Source organism: Macrobrachium nipponense, chromosome 1 (assembly GCF_015104395.2).
Source record: "Macrobrachium nipponense isolate FS-2020 chromosome 1, ASM1510439v2, whole genome shotgun sequence".
Lineage (NCBI taxonomy): Eukaryota > Metazoa > Arthropoda > Malacostraca > Decapoda > Palaemonidae > Macrobrachium > Macrobrachium nipponense.
Window position 1 is genome coordinate 56,213,166 of NC_087200.1, and position 20,984 is coordinate 56,234,149.

The window sequence follows — 20,984 nt, forward strand, 5'->3', positions numbered from 1 at the left end:
CGAAAGGAGATCATTTAACGCAAGTTGTGTCATATTAAACTAACATTATTAGTTAAATTAAATACAAAGGTGTTTCGTCATATATTTCACACTCTCAGAGAGAGAGAGAGAGAGAGAGAGAGAGAGAGAGAGAACCTATTATTCCAAAAGCCAAGAGTACTACATCCATTACTTACACATACAACATTAACATTATTTTAGTATCTTGTGTCTTTCGTTTACACTGAGCGTGATACGTACGCGCCTGTGTCCATTGCAGTCTTGCAAGCACTTATTTCATTTATCGAGTACTTCAGCCAAGAACTGAGCATTTTCAAATTACCATTACCTGTCTTTGCCTGAGTGGTCTTTTCCATTTCTTTATCCCAAAAGACTTGCGTATACCGCAAGCACAAACTGCACAGTGTGCCACCGCAACCTCATTACTTCCATCAAGGAAGTCTTTACCAGTCTAGGACTGGCCACCACCAACGCACCACAGGCCTTACCATTTTACAGTGCCACTAATTCGTGGCACTGTCCATCGACCGGCTGCTGAAGTACTCCCACCTTTTACTTTCTCTCCTCCACCATTACACTCTGCCACGAACAGAGTGCCATTTTCCTTCAGTATATTTGAGTACACTGCATTTAGTGTCGTCCGACAGGACACACCAGCACACTACCAGTGCCATCAAGGAACGCCTCCTCAAAGTGCTGTGCACCTGTACAGACGTACAGGTAGCTCTTTATCTGCACAGTCGGAACTATACAGGAGACATTGAGTGCGAAACCAGGCCATAGGAGGTGCTTGGAGATCCGCAGAGATAAGGTAAAGTAAGAGAGAAAAGACTTTAGATAACTTTATGGGAAGCAGAGTGAAACACTTACAAAAAAATTTATAGGACATTTATCCATTGCACTTATCGATGCATTTCAAGTTTGATAATTATGGTTTCTTTATTTCAGGATGGATTCGGCTGCCGCTATCGAACAATGAATTCTCTAGACTTATATCTGACATTTATTTGATAAAGACTCATGGAGTTATTTGATAGTGAGGATAAGTGGGGATAGTTCTATCCAATATGATTACGTAGAAGAGTAAAGCGGTTTTCATGATTTTAGGGGGATTTCTTTAATTCATTTATTTCATTTTCATGTCAGCTATTTTAGGGAAATAAAGATTATATTTTTTATATAGCGACAATATGAATTCACCTAAAATTTAAGGACTTATTTTCAGTTAGCTACAGGGATGGCAAGCGATGAGAACAAACGAAGGTAGGTCACACTATCAGATAGGAGTTCTCTCATTTTAGTTAAATAAGGTCTTTTGACCCCATAACACATGCGACTTCTTGGAAAAAATCCATGTTAACACTCAAGCACCCACAAACACTAAAAATCCAAAAAAAATTAGAGACAAATCACGGGCCAAGTCAAAAACCGGCTTGGAAAGGAGGAGAGTAAAAGAGAACAGCCACTCTCCTAGGGAGTTAAAGAAAGACTAAATATGTCACAGGGTTCACGATCCACCTTGTTTATGCCGCAGTTGCCAGATGCCACAGATTCCTTGCATTACACCCTTTGATTGTTTTTAACCAGTTTCTAGCTGGCACTAGAAGATTTACCCTGTTGTTAAGACCGAAGGTTTGTTCCGCATATGAACAACTAGTGTGTCTGAGCTTCCACAGACTGTCTAAGCACCTCCAAGTCTTTTCCTTGGAGTGTAATGAGATCTAAGAAAGCTGAAGATTACTATAATGCTGTCCAAGTTAGAGAATTTAGCGAGTGAACCATCCCAAATACCAATAAACCCCTTCCAAAAGCCTGCACGCACACACAGAAACAAAGCTTCCCAAATCTGCAAGAGCAAAGTAGTACATACCAATTCTTTAGCATTCTCTCCCCTCTACCAAAAACATGGAAGTGTAAGAATATCCAGATAACCAGAATTAATGACTTCCCTAGTTAATCACAGTAAAACCAGATGGAAATCCTCCAAGTATTTAAAACTATACTGCACTCGGCATATTACTAACCAAGATACATACATTTGAAAAATACAGAAAGCAGCCTAAAGAGGAAAGCATTTCTATAATACACCTTTTATTATATGTATATATATATATATATATATATATATATATATTATCTATATAATATACTATACATATATATATATATATATATATTATATATATATATATATATATATATATATATATATATATATACATATATCTAACAAAATAACATATAATTAAATGTAAACACTATCTCACAACAACCTGACATGGAAAGATATCAATATGCACACCATCACTTATCTAAGCCGACTGATTCACAATGATGTTCAGTGCATAAAACACTAATACTCAAACTATTTTCTGATATACAGTTTCAGTAAATTATATGTACTTCTAAGTGATTTATAACATATAAAATGAAGTAAACAAAAATAATTCTTTGCATAGCAGAACCTGTTCAGTAGAAAGGGTAGCTACAGAATTTAAAAAATGGCCACAACCTTTTGAAAGGCATAAAAAATGTAACTTTTTTAAGCCTAAGGTGCATAATGTAATTGCTCTTTCAAATTTATCCTAAAGAAGTATGATGAAGAGATGGTGCTTAATCAGTATCAAGAGGTAAAATGCAGCATCTACATCATACAATACAAGAGGCAGCAAAGACAATCAAAGGACTTCTTCACTTAGTGCCAGATGCCTAACTACACATGAATTCTGTGATCAAGTAAAACCACACTAGCAAGCAGCAGACAGGAAGACAAGACATTTGTACTCTACCTGATATGGGCATAAGAATTTTACAACTTCTCACTGCAGACAGTTCATCAAATTAATTTCCTTGTCATCATAACTGTATCCTACCATAAAGGTAACCCATGAATTCCTCCATCCTTTCCTGTTAACTTCTCGTATTTCCTATACAATCCCAATGCTAGACACCCATCTTTCATAAAAAATTAACAACAAAAGCTCAGCTGCCACCGCCAACTATTTTTGTCCTAAACTCTGAAGTACAGCATATAAGCTAATGTTTCAAATTAGCATCACAAAAACAAAAAGTCTATGGTACCATATTTTCAATGCAAGGTACAAAATTGGCCAAAAAAAAAAAAAAAGCTAGTAACCAAAAGTACTAAAAATGAACATCAAATCGCTCACTGGTTTATGAAAAACAGGGCAAATGTTTCTGCTTTTTCTTATTGTAGGAAAGAAAAACGTAATGGTTTTTATAGTCTTAATACAAATCCACTAATTTATATATGCCTCCTCCAGCATGGTCAGCCCACCCAGGCGCACACTGTATCAAATGTAGAACATTTGACCAATGGTCAAACAAATATCTAATAGTTTCAGTGGCCATGGTGGTGATTATGGTCATTCTCTATGTTATCTTAGCTCAACATATGTTGGGCTCTGAGGAGGACATTATACTTATTTGATCTACATAAAGTTATTTTGAGTGCCTTTTTATGTCATTGTATAGAGTAATCTTTCTGCCACAAAATGAAGCAAAATTGGGCAGTCTACCTTGAATACTGTACTGTTATAGCTGCATGTCACTGAACAAAAGAAGGAATAGTCTCTTTTATGCACTTAATGTGGGTGACTACCATTTTTCTGAAAAAAAATATAATGGTACTTTGCCATTAATTTCTTTATATTTTCCTTTTATAATTACAAATTTTGCATTATAACAACTAGGCAATTTACCAGGGTGTGCTGTGGATTAAAATGGAAGCCTTTATCGTAAATAATTACCAGCAAATTTTTTGGGAGGAAAGAGCAAAATTTTTGGAAAATATAGACACTACTTTTTCATTCACTTCCTTGTATTTTCCTAGCTATAACCAAAACATTTTGCATTGCAATAACTAGGTAATTTATTTGGGTGACCTACGAATAAACAATGAAGACTTTCATCACAAATAGTTTTTTGATGGAAAATTTTGTTCAAGGAAAAAAATGTAGCAGGGCTGGAAAAAATCAATATGCTATATACCTAACAACTATCAAATGACAAGTCACCCTTTACATAAGTGAAAATACAAAATTAAGCATTTACTGCAGCAACACCAACCAGTAACTTACATCACTCAAACACACTAAGAAGAAACAAGAGGAACCCAAAATATATAAAAAAAACCATAACCAAATAAAAAAGGAAGTTCCAAAAAATATTAATGGGCAGTTACAAAAAAGATAAGAGTGGAAGAATGAAATATTTCTGAGTATAATAGAAATTATGCTCTACTCTTAAGAAACATATATAGAAATGACTCGCCCACCATCCAAGTTGCTCTGGGTCCTGGATGTATGCCTGATCGGTGGGAAAGAGTTGTTGTTCTGCACTGCATAAAGTATGTCTGATTGCTGAATGTGAGGACTACGTACACATATGAAAACTGATAAGATTTGTGTTGAAATAAGTAAATTGTTTGATCTATAATTTTTCTTCAAAATTAAGAATAGAACTGTACACAGCTATTTCCATACCTAAAATTCCTAGAACAAAGAGCTAAAATAATGACTCAAATTTACAGGGACATTGTTGTATGAAGGGACAAATAAACCATAAACAGTACACCTTGAGTCTGATTTGGTTCTATACAGTCCTTCACTTTGAATTAATGAAACCTATGGGAAATAAACATTGCTGATTTTAAATTACAACACAGCTTCAGTGTAGCTGCATCTAATACATTCCTCAATATCATGTACATCACCATAACACAATACCCAATAAGAATCTTTTTTTGAAGTGTTAAGAAACATGCAATAAACCTACCTGGTGACTGTTGCAGACCATCAGCAAGAGACATCTTCTCAACATTCTCAACAAGGCCATCATCTTCATCAACATGAGGTTGTTGATTTATAACATCATTGGTATCTAACAAACGATCTTTGGCCGGTGACCCATGATCCGGAGATGTTGCAGGAGTGGGAGCTATCGACCCTTCCAAACTTCTATCAAAAAAATATCTTTGCTTTAGAATCTTTACTTTAATTTTTAATAATTAAACAGCCAGCATCTTATAACAAGAAAATTTTCTGAAAAAGATTTTTAAATATGTACTGTAATCATCAAAAAAGGTCTTTCTGCTGTCCCCTAACTATGGACAGAAACTGCCCAGCACACACACAGATGCTAATGTCCTTAAGTTGTCCTTGTGTGCTTTTCTACCAGTTTCTAAAGAAGTATATGTATTGCTTTTCCTGCAAACTTATTTCACTTAGTCTTTAGATAACATTACTGTTAGTTAATAGGTCTTCTTACTTCTCTTCTGTTTGAAACAAGGAAGATACAGCTTTGTATATTTATTTTTTCCTTTTGTACATGAACATGTGAGTACAATAGTAACTGTTACCTGCCCAGGAATAACAAGTCCATAGCTTTGTTTCCCTTGGACAGCTTTTAACTGACTGACTGATTTCTGTAAACTGGCATTAGATAGAAGGTTGCTTGCCATGAAGTCCTTTCAGAGTTACAGTACTTCAGTTGAAAGCCCATGCTTAAACATAAAATGATTATCCAAAGTTTCATTAATTTATTTTATTTTTGCAGATTATAGCTAGTTATCAATACTACATTAGCCTTTAAAATTTAGATGTCAACAATAGGCCTATACCATACTTGTAATATGAGTTGTAAGTTAGAAATAGCTACACTAGGCAGACCCGGTTAACAGCAGTGGTCCCATTCCCAGCAGAGCACAGCTAACCGAAAATCGGTGATAACCAAACATCGCCGATACTTATGGTAATAAATGACGGACGTTTACAACGTTGTAAGTACGTACCAACAAGCCGCTTATTGGTGCCGTTAACGGCTTATCAGTGCCTTACTGATACCAATAAACCCCTTAGCGACTCCAATATAAACTGCTTGCCGACACCAATAAACCACTTACTACTAATGTTGATAAACTGCTTACCAACACTGATAAACCACTTACTGACACAGAGTCTTTAGCCAAGCACAATAAGACTGGAATGTCATATACAACGCAGCCAATGGGCTGCATGTGTCCTATCATCCTTTCTCCATGCATTCATACTGAGAAAGCTGTTCGTTGACTGGTATATTTTTAAATGGAAAGACTAAAAAATGAAGAGGTTTTCTTATGGGAAGTTGCATGATATGTGCAGTATGCAAGCAGTCCCCAATTATCAGCGAGGGCTCTGTTCCCATGACCTGATTATAAACGAAAACCACCGATAAATGGTTAATGGTGCCTCTGTTAGGTATATGTCGGCACCAATGCTCTATTACTGGTGTTGATAACCGGAAATGGCCACATTTCAGTGCCGAAAATTGTCGATTTTTGGCGCTAGACAAGCCCCATAAAAATGGATCAGCAATAACCGGGGTCTGCCAGCACACATAAGCATACATAAAAATCCAATAAAGAAATGCCATATCATTATGAAGTGTAATAAATAATAGTAAAGGAACCAGTCCTTGAATCAAAAGCTACTATTCCAGATAAATCAATGACAGGCAGTCCCGGATTATCGTCGGTGTCGGTGATCAGCGACAATGATAAGTGAATTTTCAGCACCAATATGCACCTATTCCCGGTTGTCAGCACTGATAACCGGGGATCAGTGCCAATAACTTGCAATGGATGTTATCATCACCAATTTTCGGTTAAGTATCAGCAATTTTCAGTTATCGTCATGGCATTTGGAACAGAATCCTCCCCAATAACTGGGGACTACCTTATTTCTTTTGACGTACAATACAGACAGTCCTTGCTTATTGGCAGCATTGGTTAAAGGTGATCCAGTTTTACAAAGCTTAGCTAACAACAACATTAACCAGGTTTTCAACATCTGTAAGCAGTTTATCGGCAGAGGTATGCAGTTTAGCAGCATCAGTAAGTGGTTTATGGGTGCCAATAAGTGATCAACAGTGCCAATAAGCCATTTATTGGTGCTTACAATGTTGTTAACGCCAATTATTACAATAATTATCCATGTTTTTTAATAATCGGTGATTTTCATTTAGCAGCGCTCAGCCAGAAAGAGAACCCCCACTGTTGACCGGGGACTGCTCGTATAGCATTTCTTCCTTCTTCTTGATAATGTCACCAACAAATAAAAAGTTAACCAACATTTAATTATGTCTTCTGAACATGGTAGCTGTAACTATGAAGTTGACAGAAAACTAGTTTTTTATTTTTCTTAAATATATCTTGCCAAATTATAGATGCATCTTTTGTGGCCAGAAATACCATATCTAAAAGACTTTGTAAACTAAAAATAAAGCTGAGAGAGGAAAAACAGAAGTAATATACGTATGTAGTTGGGTACAGTAAAAGACTAGAATAAGACAGGAGGATGGAGATGAGAATTTTTAGAAGTGAAAGAACATGATTGGCACAATTTCACAGAGACCCTTTCCATCACACAGCATTGGAGGTGGTGATGATTGTTAGTTTGCTTTCTCCCCAAACGTACGTTTGTTTTATACAATACTAAATTTACATGTTTACATTACATTAACAACACTTATCTCCATTTCTGAGTAATGCAATTTTAAAGGATTTCCCTAATGATACCTGTCCTAGATTAAAATTCTCACTTCTTGGAAGTTAGTTACTCACATCACTGATTAGCGATATTTTATTAAATAAGCTAACCACCTTAGCTGACCTAAGAGATTTGTTTTAGCATGATCACATTACAAATACTATAAAGCTAAAGTTAATAACTGGAACAAGAAATACTCGTGTATGTAATTTCCTTGAGTTTACAAGAAAATTAACGCAACATTCAATCCCAAATAAGAAGAGACTAATAAGGAAAAGCTCTATAATCTCTAATTTTTCAAAATAAAGGCTCTATACTAATTCCTAATTTTTCAAAGAGAAAATAACACGATTGAGGAATTTACTGACTTAGGGTAAAAATTCAGGAACACTAACCTTTGACCGTCCATGACGTCTGTGCTGTCCTTGCGGCTCATGGGCTGTGAAGTGGTAGGAGGAGTGTGAGGATGAGAACGAGGTGGCGAATTTCCCCAAGGGGTACGCAGGGGGGACCCCGTGTTAGAAGGGGTGCGAGAGGCCGAATATGAGGTGGGAGTGCGAGAATAAGGAGAATCACCTCCAGTATTTGTCCCTCGCATCCACTAGAAAATTGTGACATTAATGTATGAATTTCTGATTATTCTCTTTACTACTGTATTTCACTGTAGATATTAACAATTCTCAGAAGATATTAAAAATCAATTGTACTTTAGATAGAAATATGTAATTTAATATTGTAACTTATTTGAATAAAAGTAATTCATACATGAAAGACCTAATACTCTACAACCTCTACGGCATCCCACAACTACATAAAGGATTAGTAAATTTTAGAAACAGTGGTCACATCATCACACAATTATGCAGTAAACAGATAAGAGGCTATGAGAACAAAACAAGGTGGCACATATGTGTCATAAACTTACCTATCATAGGCAAATTTGCACAACTTTTTGGTTACACACAAAATTATTTTGATTATTTTAATCATGGTTCACAAAATGTGTCATATTGACACTAAAACTGGTGAAATCTGTGGTAAACTATAAAAATTTATTATTCTAATTTTCTCTATTTAAAATATACAAACACCAAACATGCATTTCATGGTCCACAAACAACTGACCTTTATCACTGGAATTATGAGTGTTTTGTTGATAGTAAATATATATATAAAAAAAAAAAGTTTTATGAAAAAATTGCTGGAAGCTTTCTTTCTACACAGGAATACACTATTGAAATCATTAAAAATATTGGAGATCTCACATCCACCAAGCATTTTCTCCTAAGAAAAGTAAGTATTTCTAACTTCCTAAGTACAATGCAAACCATTAAATGAAATATGTACCCTGACCTGTGACTATCAATGTAAGAGTACTATGGCAGAAATTCAGCAATCTACTTCTCTAGTAATGTTGAACAATCAATGCTGACATTTCCAATATTTTCATATGCATACATAGAAAGATCTACTTTAAAGCAGAATATCTGTACAGCAAAACTAGCAAAACATAATATGCTTCAGTACAGTATGTATAGCATTTAGATCAGACATTACTTCATGAAAATATAAAAGCAATCAAAACACCAAAGCAACAAGAACCCCACTTAAAATATATACAAAAATAGCCTTATAGAATTACATGACAAATTTTTAATCAATTTGTATTTTTCATAATAAACCTGAGGTCTTAACATTAGGATATATACTAGCGCCAGTTGGACAACCAGTAGAATTAATCAAAAAAACTTTTGTGTGATCCAGGGACTATTGGCATCTGTACCCGGTCACGGGGCATTAGTAGTTCCCACAATGCCCTGGCCATCCCATGACCTATCAGTTACTCTTCCAACCCAGTGTAGACTGGTAGAGGGGTGGTTCGAGGTGAACCCTTATATGTTACGACCTCAGGTTTGTTTGTTATGAAAAATGCAAATTGATTAAAAATTTGTCTTTTGTTCATATACAAAACAAACCTTCGGTCTTAACATAGGATAGACTTACTTATTGGTGGGAGGGAAGTTTCTTTAACTGACCGGAGTTGGCCACCTTCATCCATTTCTGAATAACCATATTCTAAGACAATGGACTACAGCCTCAGAGCCAAAGATATATGATAATCTATTGGTTTCCCTCTCTGGGTGTTTTATATAATACCATAGCTTACTGCATTAATGAAAGATGGAGAGCTATTTGTTCTCATAAGAAACTCAAGTCCCTTTATGTGGATCTATTATCACCTCACTCTCTCCCTGCTATTGAGAGGGGTGTGTTGTTACTGAAAACCATCCTATGCTCTTGATTACCTTGACAGTATGGCTATCTCACTCACCAGCATCTAGTCCGTTCCAGCTTATGATGGTACTCTCCCTCTTACCACCCATAGGTAAAGAAGTAGATAGAAAATGTTGGAAAGAAGCAAGACCAGTCATCTCATTCATTCTACTTTCATACCTTCATCTTAGACTAGACACTAACTGACCCGCCAGGGGTACTGGATGAGCTATACTACTTCTTCAGCAGCCACCACTGGACCCAAGGAAATAGTGTCCAAGGATCTATGGGCAACATCTTTTAAATAAAAGGTAGTGAAAGTTGTATGGCGTTGCCAAACACCCGCTTTCAAAATCCTCTCCACAAACATATTTTTCTTGAATGCTCAAGAAGCACTCGGGCCCCTGATGCAATAAGCTCTAGTTCTCCCGAGATTATTTGACACTCCAGCTTCTGTCAAATATCCATTCCTGATCGTTTCTCTCAACCAAAACAATATTGCATTCCTGGACACTTCCTTCTTGATCCATCCTGTGCTCACAAAAAGCCTTCGGCATCCCGGTCTTAGATGCTGAGTTCTTTTTATGTAAGCTCGTAGTACTCTGACAGGACACAACAGCATTTCTTTAGGGTCATCATCCACAAATTCTCCCAGAAAATGTATCGAAAAGGAGGCAAATCTGTCATCTACTACAGATAAGTTTTGAGTTTTGGCTACGAATTCTGGAATAAATTCGAAGACCATAGACCTCCAACCTCTGGAATGCTTCACCACATGACAGACCATGTAGCTCCCCCACCCTTTTGGTCGAGGCCAGAGCCAACAGGAAGGCTGCTTTCAGGGTCAAGTTTCTATCTGAGAACTGTCGCAATGGCTCATATGGGGGTTTTGTAAGGCTGCTCAGTACCATGGTTACATCCCAATCTGGAGCTTTTAGTTCCTTCAGGGAACAGGACTGCTCAAAACTCTTCATTAACATAGCCATTTTCCATGAAGAGGAAATGTCTACACCTTTCATTCGCAGAACCGAAGCTAGTGCAGCCCTGTATCCCTTTATGGCAGATACAGACAGATGTTTTTCTGTTCTGAGATATATCAGAAAATCCGCTAACTGCTGAATAGTGGTTCTGAGTGGAGAAAGACTCCCTCTACAACACCAATCTAAGTACACAGACCATTTTTCCTGGTACACAGCTGTCAATGACCTTCTGATATATCCTGCCATCTGTGATGCTGCCTTCTGAGAAAGGCCTCTTGCTTGCAGGAGGTACTTGACAGTCTCCATTCGTAAAGTGATAGGGACTGCACCGACTGGCGGTACCTCTCCACGTGTGGTTGACACAGTAGGTTGTTCCAGGAACGTAATTCTCTCGGAACATCTATTAGAAGTTCCAACAGGTCAGGAAACCCTTCTGCCTTTGGCCACAAAGGGGCTACCAGGGTCATCTCGAGGTTCTGAGACTGCATCACCTTGTTCAGAACCTAACAGATCAGGCAAAACAGAGGAAATGCGTATACATGCAAGTTGTCTCATGGGTGTTGTAGAGCATCTTCTGCTACTGCTTCCGCATCCAGGACTACTGAACAATATACCTCCAACTTTTTGTTGTACTTCGTTGTGAACAGGGCTATGATTGGCCTTTCCCACAAGATGAATATTCTGTCTACCACTTCCTGATGTAAGGACCACTCACTCTGTTCCTAGAATCTGGTCCCTGCAGCACAATTTGTCGGCTACTGCGTTACTTTTCCCTGGAATATATCTGGCCCTGATGTCTACTAAGTTCTCTACACCCCACTGATGAAGCTGAACTGTCATCAGGTGTAACTGACGAGATACCAGACCTCCTTGCATGTTTACATATGCTACTACAGACATCAATACCACTGATTGTTCCTTCACTCTCTCCCAGAACTCCTGTAGTGCTAGAAAAGCTGCTTTTAACTCTAGCACATTTATATGGAGCTCCCTGTCCTTGTGATTCCACTTCCCCGAAACCATCAGTTCCTCCATGTTTGAGCCCCAACCTTTGAGCGACGCATCCGAGAACAGCAGGAGATCCGAAGAGGGCAGCTGAAGGGGAACTCCCACTCTCAGATATCTGTCCTACAACACCACAGCAGGTCTTTCCTCCCCTCTGTCGACAAGGGATTGTGCTCGTATGGGTGATCTACAGTTGGTGACCAAAACTCTTTCATTCTCCATTGTAAGGACTGAAGATGTAGTCTCCTGTGTGGCACCAGCTTCTCCAAGGAACTTAGAATTCCTAGGACTACTTGCCACTGCTTTGCTAGTTGTGTTTGTTTTCCTAGAAAGGCATTCACTACTTGTTTGCATTTCTCTACCCTCTGGTCTGAAGGGAAAGCTTTGGCCTTTACTGTGTCTATAATCATACCTAGATACACAAGCCTCTGACTGAGGTCCAAACTCGACTTCTGATTTATCACAATGCCTAGGCTGTGACAAAACTGTAGAAGGATATCCCTGTCCTGAAGTAATGTAAGTGCACAAGTGTTTTTCTGAAGAGTGTGAGTGAGTGAGCGATCAAGAGAGAGAGAAAAAGATTGTAATTGGGGGATGGATAATAAGGAGTGGTTTGATGGTGGGCGTGTCTGTGTTGTCTGTTGGAGCTGTCGCCAAGGTAGTCTGTGATGAGAGTCTGTAATAGTCAGTCATAGAGTCAGAAGCGGTCTTTTGGAAGATAGTATTGAAGGTCAGTTGCATTGTGTTTTTCTGGAGTTGTTATTTGAGCTGTTATTGGTATTGTGTGCTGGAAGGTTGCTGTGCTGGTGCTTGAAGGTTGTTGTGCTTGTATACTTGGAAGGTTGTTGAGCTTGTAAATTGTTGTGTTGTAGTTGGTGAGCTGTTGTGATTTCTTGGGTGTTGTTTGTGAGTGGTTGTATGTGGACTTGTAAGGTTGTTTTGATGTTGTTGGTGTTCATCATCTGCACAGTGATTTGTTGTTTTTGTTATTGTATGATTGTAGTACTTGGATGGTTGGGTTGTGTTGTGATTCTCAGCGGTGATTATGTCGCGACGACCTTATCAAGCGGACAGCAGTGTCTAGCCTTGAAGAGAGTCACAAATGGTAAGTACAAGAGTGTGAAGTTGTTTTCTGTAGTTTTCATTGAACCAATTGTCCTGATAAATAAAGTAATGTACAGGGGAAAGTGTGGCTGAGGGTCTTTTTGAGAGTCGGTCCAATTAACATAACTGTGGGGAGCTTTGTTTGCATTCTTTGCTTGCTTGTGATCCCACCACACAGCCAGTCATCTAGGTATCTTATTAACCTGATCCCCTGAGCATGTGCCCATGTCAACATGAGAGTGAATACTCATGTAAATACTTGGGGAGATGTCAATCCAAAGCACAGGACTCTGAATTGGAAAACTTTCCCTGCAAGACTTAAGCGGAGAAATTTCCTGGAAGATTGATGGATTGGGATCTGGAAGTATGCATTCCTTCAAGTCTATTGTCAGCATAAAATCCCCATCCCTGATAGCTGCTAGAACTGCCCTTGGGGTCTCCATTTTGTTGACAGGTCCATAACTGTCCTACAATCTCCATTGGCCTTGGGGACAAGGAAAATACAGCTGTAAAACCCACTTGAAGGGAGTGTTACTTACTCTACAGCTCCCTTCTCCATCATCTTGTTCACTTCTTCTTGCAGGCTAAGGAATTTCTGAGATTCCTGAGCGTAAGAGAGGTGTGGTAATGGTTGGTCTGTCAGGTGTCAGGGGGGGAGTAAAGTTGAATGGAAACAGATATCCGACTCTGGGTGCAGTAATATACCTTGATACGAGTATAATTCGTTCCTAGACCGAGCTCGTAAGTGAATTTGCTCGTGTCTCAATTCAAGTTTTCCCATAAGAAATAGCTGACAAAAATTTAATCCGTTCCATCCTCTAAAAACACCCAAATCAATTATAATAACATTGGAAAACACATGTTTTTGATTGTTATACTGTATAGACATACTGTACCAACACAAAATGATATAATAAATCATCATCTTCTTCCCAGCTGGTTCCCATTTTTATATGGGGTCGCCGTTTCGGACGAGCCGTTTCCATCTATTTCTATCCTGTGCTTCTGCCTCATCAATTCCCTTCTCATGTAAGTCTCCTCTCACACAGTCCTTCCATCTCTTTCTTGGTCTCCCTCTTCTTCTTCCTTGAACCTCCATCCCCATAGTATGTCTCCCAGCGTAGTACTCATCTCTCCTCAACAGGTGTCCATACCATCCCAGCCTTCCCTCCTGCACTTTCTTTGATACTTCCACCACCTTAGTTGACCCCCTTATGTAGTCATTTCTGACCCTATCCTCTCTTGTCACCCCAGACATCCACCTAAGCATTCTCATTTCTGCCACATCCATCTTCTCCTGCTCTGTTTTCCTCATGCTTGCTGTTTCCATACCATACAGCATTGCTGTTCTTACCACCGTCTTGTGAAATTTTCCTTTTAACCTCCAGCGTTAAAAAAAGCTCCCAAATACTTAAACTTATCAACTCTGTTTATTTGCTCTTCCCCAAGCTGAATACTTTCTCTATCATCCCCCTCAGTGGTGGTACACATATATTCTGTCTTAGATCTACTTATTCTCACTCCTCTGTCCTCCAGTACTTGTCTCCATCTTTCCAATTTCATTTCCAGATCTTCCCTGCTCTCTGCGCACAGAACAATATCATCCGCATACAATATGTTCCATGGTACTGCCTCCCTTACTTCCTTTATTATAACATCCATCACTATGTTAAAGATAAATGGGCTCAGAGCCGACCCCTGGTGTAATCCTACTCTCACCTCAAAACCCTCTGTCTCCCCAACACTACTCCTCACTCTGGTAAATACATTCCAGTACATCTCTTGTATCCATCGCAAATACTTCTCTGGCACCATCTTCTCCCTCTGACTCCTCCATACCTCTTGTCTCGGGACTCGGTCATAAGCCTTTTCAAGGTCAATGAATACCATATGTAGGTCCCTTTGCCTTTCCCCGAATTTCTCCATTGGTTGCCTCAGACAAAATAAACCATCTGTTGTTCCCCTTCCCTTCATAAATCCCATCTGCTCTTTACCTATTTGTACTTCTCTCAGTATAGCATCTATCATCCTTTCCAGTATCTTCAAAGTGTGGGACATCAATTTAATGCCCCTATAATTACCACACTTTTGGACATTGCCTTTCCCTTTAAAAATTGGGATCAATATACTCCCACGCCACTCATTTGGTATCTTTTCCTGTTCAAGGATCTTTATCATAAGATTATTGTACAGTATATCCACTCTTTCGTCTCCTAATGCTTTCCATGCCTCCACAGGAATCATGTCTGGTCCGGTTGCCTTCCCATTCTTCATCTTCTTCAGTGCATTTAGTACCTCTTGCCTAGAAAACCTCATTACCATGCCAATGTTCACTTGCCCATCCTCTCTTATTAGTTTATTATTTTCTTCATTTAACAAATGTTCAAAATATTCTTTCCATCTCTTTACAATGTCTTCCTCCTTTCTAAGTACTACACTATCTTGATCTTTTATTTGTTTGATATTTGTAATATCTTTGATGCTCTTATTTCTAGCCTTTGATAGTTTGATCATCTTCTTTAATCCTTCCTTTGTCCTCAGCTCATTATACACAAAATTATATAATAAATAATTAGTGTGATATGAAATAAAATGTGGTTTTATTATGAGTTCTTACCTTCAAGACAGATGATAGCAGCTAATGGTGGTGTGCGTGGAGGAGGAGGGAGGGAGGAAGGGAAGGAGAAGAGTTGGACGGTACCATATTTAATACTGCTCCTTTAAATTTGTTCATAACTGAGGCATGAGTTATGTCTTTGGAAGCCTTTGTGCTCTTGATAGCATCCTTCTGTTTGAGGATTGTACATATTGTCAATATATTCTGCTCATAATTGCATTCCAGCTCATTCACGTGGACACCACGCTCATGTTTCTCGATAGTTTCATGCTTCACCTCCATTGTCATCATGCACTTTTTCTTCTCACTGCCAACCTTACCATTTGCTTTCTTAGGACCCATCCCTTATTACAAAGAATGTTCACAAATACAGTGAAAATCATGTAAATAATGCAAACACAACACAGGAGATGCTCAGGAGATGTGTACAGATCTCGATGACCACGTGAACTAAATGAATGAAGCAGGCTTAAAGCACTCCCAACCGCTCAGCCATCTGTTAGCATCTGTAAGCATGCTCGTATTTCAATATCGTATCTCAATGCAAAATTTTGCTCGGAGGCTGGCTCGTATCTCGGAATGCTTGTATGTTGGAATGCTTGTATGTTGGATTGCTCGTATGTTAGAGTGCTCGTATGTTGGAGTGCTCGTATGTCGAGGTATTACTATACCTACACCACCCACTGCTCCGTTCCAAATTTTTGCCACACCCTCCAATGATCTGCCAGGCATACCCCAACTGGTGTGACAGTGGTGAGAGGCACCCATCTTATCATCTCAATCCTAACCCTCTGCCCCTAATACCCCTTCCTCTAATGGGTCTAGTATTGTGAAATGGCCAATGAGCTAAATTCTTCTTTGGAGAAGAGGGTCTTGCTGATCTAGGGGAGGGATTATGTCTCCCTGGTCTCTTTTGTGATATGTCGATGTTATCTTACCTCATTAGAAGTAGCATGGCTTCCAGATGCTTTATTAACTGACCTGTTGGACTAATCTATCATTAGTATCCATCGTTCTTCTACCAATAGCAGCAACAGTAATTACGACTCACCAAGAAGCAGTCTGAAAGACAGAAGCCGTTGCTTGTAATGTAGCAGCTTCCTGACAAGTCAATGATGGGTATTCCATCTTCACCTGATCCAAGGTTAATCCAGATTTTAACCTTACCACATCCGGGTTGATTTGTCTTGATAATAATGGAACAACAGGTGTCGCATAATATTTCCTGTTTTCCAGTAATAGCAGGGGAATGAACTTGCATGATCTATTTGACCTTAAAGAATTATCCCTTTCACAAATCTGTGCATTAACATGTTGTAACACAGACTTTGCATGACTTGAGCATGGTAATTCATACAACACCTTAGTATCTTTTTTCAGTCCTAATAGCATGTCAATTCCCATAGGAGCTATACTAGCAGGGGTTGCAGACCTCCTTGAGAGGTTATTGAATTGACAAATCAAGTCAATCACCTCTGCATATGAAGCCAGAAACTCCTGATTCTCCCCTTCCTCCGATTCCGAAGTATTTGGTTCAACCGCATGAGAAGTTAGTTCACTCCTATCCGCTGACAAACATTCATGTGATTCATGGCCATTCGACCCTGCGACCACAGCATCTCTGATCTCTGAGAGCCATTGTTGGCTCAATCTTGAATAGCCACCAGGAGAACGCGACCGCCTAAATGTTTCCATGCTCATGGATCTAGAGCGAGAACCCCCGTCTATTCCTCCAGGATGATGGTCCTCGTGAAGTAGAACGAACTTCCCCTCTGTTTCTATTACTATTCTCAATGGTCGTTGGGCTATTATTTACCACGGCTGTCGGGGTAGTTGACCTTGATCTTCTGGTGTCGAGGCGAACAGCTCCTTCCATTGGTGTATCTGGAGGGGTTAACAACTCTTTATTATTTGACCTTTTAATGGGAGCTTTTTCATCCTTTCTTCTTATTTTAAAAGGTCTTACAGGAAAAATTTGCATATGTTCTCCATTCTTTGCTGACCGATGTCCATTCACTGTTGGTTTCCTCAACGGCAGTAGTGTATCCACTAATGGGTTTCCCCTCCCCATTGGCATCGTCGTCTCAGCCCATTCCATTCCAGTGGCCGTCAAACCTGACTCCTGACATATGTAAATGACAGCTGCCATTGTCATTACCTTTATTAGCCACTGCCTTCTTCAGATTGTTTTTGAGAGGGATGTGACAGTCCTGGCTTGAAGATGAAGACGAGTTTAATCTTCTTTTGGCGCGAGGATCTGTCACGAAGTCCCTTATCCTTCAACGCTTGATCGAGCCTTGTTATGACATCGAACTTATCTATTTTCTCTTCAAAAGCTTGCAATTTCTTCATAACTGTGTGTGCTAGCAAGTCTGAAAGCTTATTCATCTCTGGAGGCAACAAGGATGTGAGAGTAGCAGTAGGCTGTGACGTCATGGTGGCTGCCATGTCAGTTTGTAACATCACTGATGGTGTTGGATGTGACGTCACCACACATGATGAGAGACGCTGTGTGGCTACTGCTGATATCCCTGCGTGAGCTGCAAAACTGTTTCCAAAACTCTGCATCACCGGAAACATTGGCGCCATTGCTTCCCGTAAAGTTCGTCCCCATAAATTGCAGACCGGGTGGATGCAGGACACTCATAGTCAAAGGACCTGGAGGGAAGCATGACATCATATAGTAGGATAACCGCTCCAAGGTTGGTATGCCTGATAGGCCTAACGCCAACCACATTCCTTTCATCCACTGCACATTGAGGGCTGAAACCTGGGACAAAGATGGAGATACTCCCCCTCTTCCTGCCGGGAATGAAGGAGCGTAATTGGCAGGAATGAAGGAGCGTAATTATGTACAATATTTCCCAAAACCCCTCCTGGTGTTTCCAATAACAAATTGTTAGAAGAAACTGAAGAGGTATGGAAACATTAAAACCAGGTGAAGAAACATATGGAGCAGTCTGACGTATAGCCGACACAAAAGAATCTGAAGATGCTTGATCATCCAAAGATGGTGGCATCTCCTTTCTTTTGTACTGACCTTTCCCATAAAACTTATTCCATTGTTCCACCAACCAACAGCGACAAACTGAACATGGATTGGTAATGGTACATACGTTTTCTCTGCACCTACTACACGTTGGGTGATGATCTGTAGACACCGATGTTAAGAGTCTTGAACAAGGAAATCCACTCACTCCAGGGCATTTCCTTTGTCTCTTGTGAGATCCCGAAGAAAATTCCGTTATTGAAGCAAAATTCTCCATATCTCACAACTTACACAAACCTAGCAGATCACACCCACACTGAGATCACCCAAAGAAAGATTAAAGGAAAACTATGAGAATAAACAGGCAAACTAAACCGGCTTTTAAGAGATAGAGAGGAATCACGTCCTCTCTTAAAGGCGGTAGGAAAGTAACTGATAGGTCACGGGATGCCCAGGGCACTGTGGGAACTACCAATGCTCCATGACTGGGTACAGATGCCAACACTACTTAGTCCCTGGATCACACAAGTTTTTTATTAATTCTACCAGTCGTCCAGCTGGCGCTACTATATATCCTAATGTTAAGACCGAAGTTTTGTTTCATATATGAACAAATAGTATTAAAGATTAGATAATAATTTTTATGCATACATTCTAACTGTAGAAAAATATACACAGATTTATACTCTACATAACCTAATAGCCTTGTAGAGAATAAATTTCTACTGGCTTTCCATAATAAAAATATGTAGCAGTATAAGAGATCCTACCTACTTAGACTATAGTAACCTAAACCAGTAAAAAATACATATAGGGTAATTTAACCAAGAGGACAGCATTGAAAGAGACACTCCCATGGCAGTGTAAATAATTTGTTTTTATATGAAAGGAAAACCTGTTGGACATTAAAAAGAAGTTGAACAGCCAGGTAAAAAAAAAAATAAATAAATAAACAAAAATTAACAGAGAAAAGGTACCGTATATACTCGCATAACATGCGATCTTGCATATCATGCGACCCCAAAATTTTCACCCTCAAAAAATGATTTTATCACGTATCTCACGTATCATGCAAGTTAAATTTACGAGAGCAAAATTTAACAATAGGCTAACCTCTTTTCCTTCTCTTTATCTATTCCATTTTTTAGTTAGGCTAACCCTTTTTCCTCCATCTCTTAATCTATCCCATTTTCTAGTTAAGTTTAAAAAAGTAAAAGAGAAAGCAAAAAGTATCGGCAGTTATGATATACTTGTTTGGAAAACGCATATAGCCAGAAACAGCTGATGTGCTTCGAACAACCAATCCGATAAAAATAGCCTTTTTGCTTGCATTTCAACCATCGTACGCTAGTAAAAAATTACCATAGTTACGTTACAAATGATGTTAATGAGAATAGGACTGATATATTTTTACATTACAGGTAGTAGTCGACTTACTACCGCAATTGGTTACGAACAACCAGTCATAAATCGATTTGGACGTAAGTCGGCCCATGTTAATTTACTGTAAAATTATTATACAAGCATAGCCTACACTAAGGTAATCAGTACCATCTTTATATATATAGGGTAGCCTAGCCTACACTACACAGCATACTTTATACATATTATGGCATACTAATAATTAATTTCAGCTAATTCTCTAGGTTCAATGCACATTGGCTTATGATGATTCAGTACAAAGAGAAATTGAATAACAATTGACAAGTTAGCCTTGCTTATACGATGATGATATCATGGTATCGTATATATACGAATACAGTAGCCTAGCCTTCAGTATACTGTATACTACATATGCGATATAATTTAGAACTTTATTAATTAAAACCAATTTTGGAGTTTCAATGCATTCGGACTATGACACATCAGTGGGGGGGAAAAAAAAAAAAAAAAAAAAAAAAGACACGAAACGGGAATCAGATTTGGACCGACATCAGCATACCTAATTGAGCAATGTCAGGCTGCTGATAGCTACGTATATTTACAAAGTAAATACACAATGAATATGCATCTTGTCTGATTCTTTTAAAAAGTTATACATTGCAGTATCCAATAATATTGTATGCATTCTCATATTATTGTATCATAAAATACTAACAAAGCGGTCAGTGTTTTGTTTGGAAATCAGCTGATGGCGAATACGAGTTTATTGCTCTGTATTTAACTCATTTTGAAGCAAATTGCCTTTCTTCTAGTTAGCGTAAAATATCTAGATACTCTACTTATATGAGACAAGGTAATTTGTCATTATACAATGTGTTTTTAAATCGAAATATGAATTTATTACGTCTCGTGATCTGAAGTATTTTTTTCGTTAACAGATTGCGTTGTGGGCATGTTTATTGTGTAAAAATATTACGTGATTCCATTCGCTATTTTCACTTCATTTCATCTTAGTACGAACTTTACCGTTACGTTACCTGTCTTTTATCGGCGTGAAAACAACAGTAAAATGTGTTCTTTCAAGA

At 38.6% G+C, this 20,984-nt stretch overlaps 1 protein-coding gene across 1 annotated transcript in view; it reads right to left on the minus strand.

Moving 5' to 3' along the window:
- The window catches only part of LOC135218793 (alpha-tubulin N-acetyltransferase-like), a 157,545-nt gene that overhangs the window by 51,927 nt on the left and 84,634 nt on the right, over positions 1 to 20,984 (minus strand). Inside the window, exons 5-6 of the mRNA XM_064255243.1 lie at positions 7,943 to 8,148; positions 4,798 to 4,979 (exon numbers count right to left, since the gene is read on the minus strand). Coding sequence (XP_064111313.1) covers positions 4,798 to 4,979; positions 7,943 to 8,148 — 388 coding nt within the window. The remainder of the gene's footprint in view (positions 1 to 4,797; positions 4,980 to 7,942; positions 8,149 to 20,984) is intronic.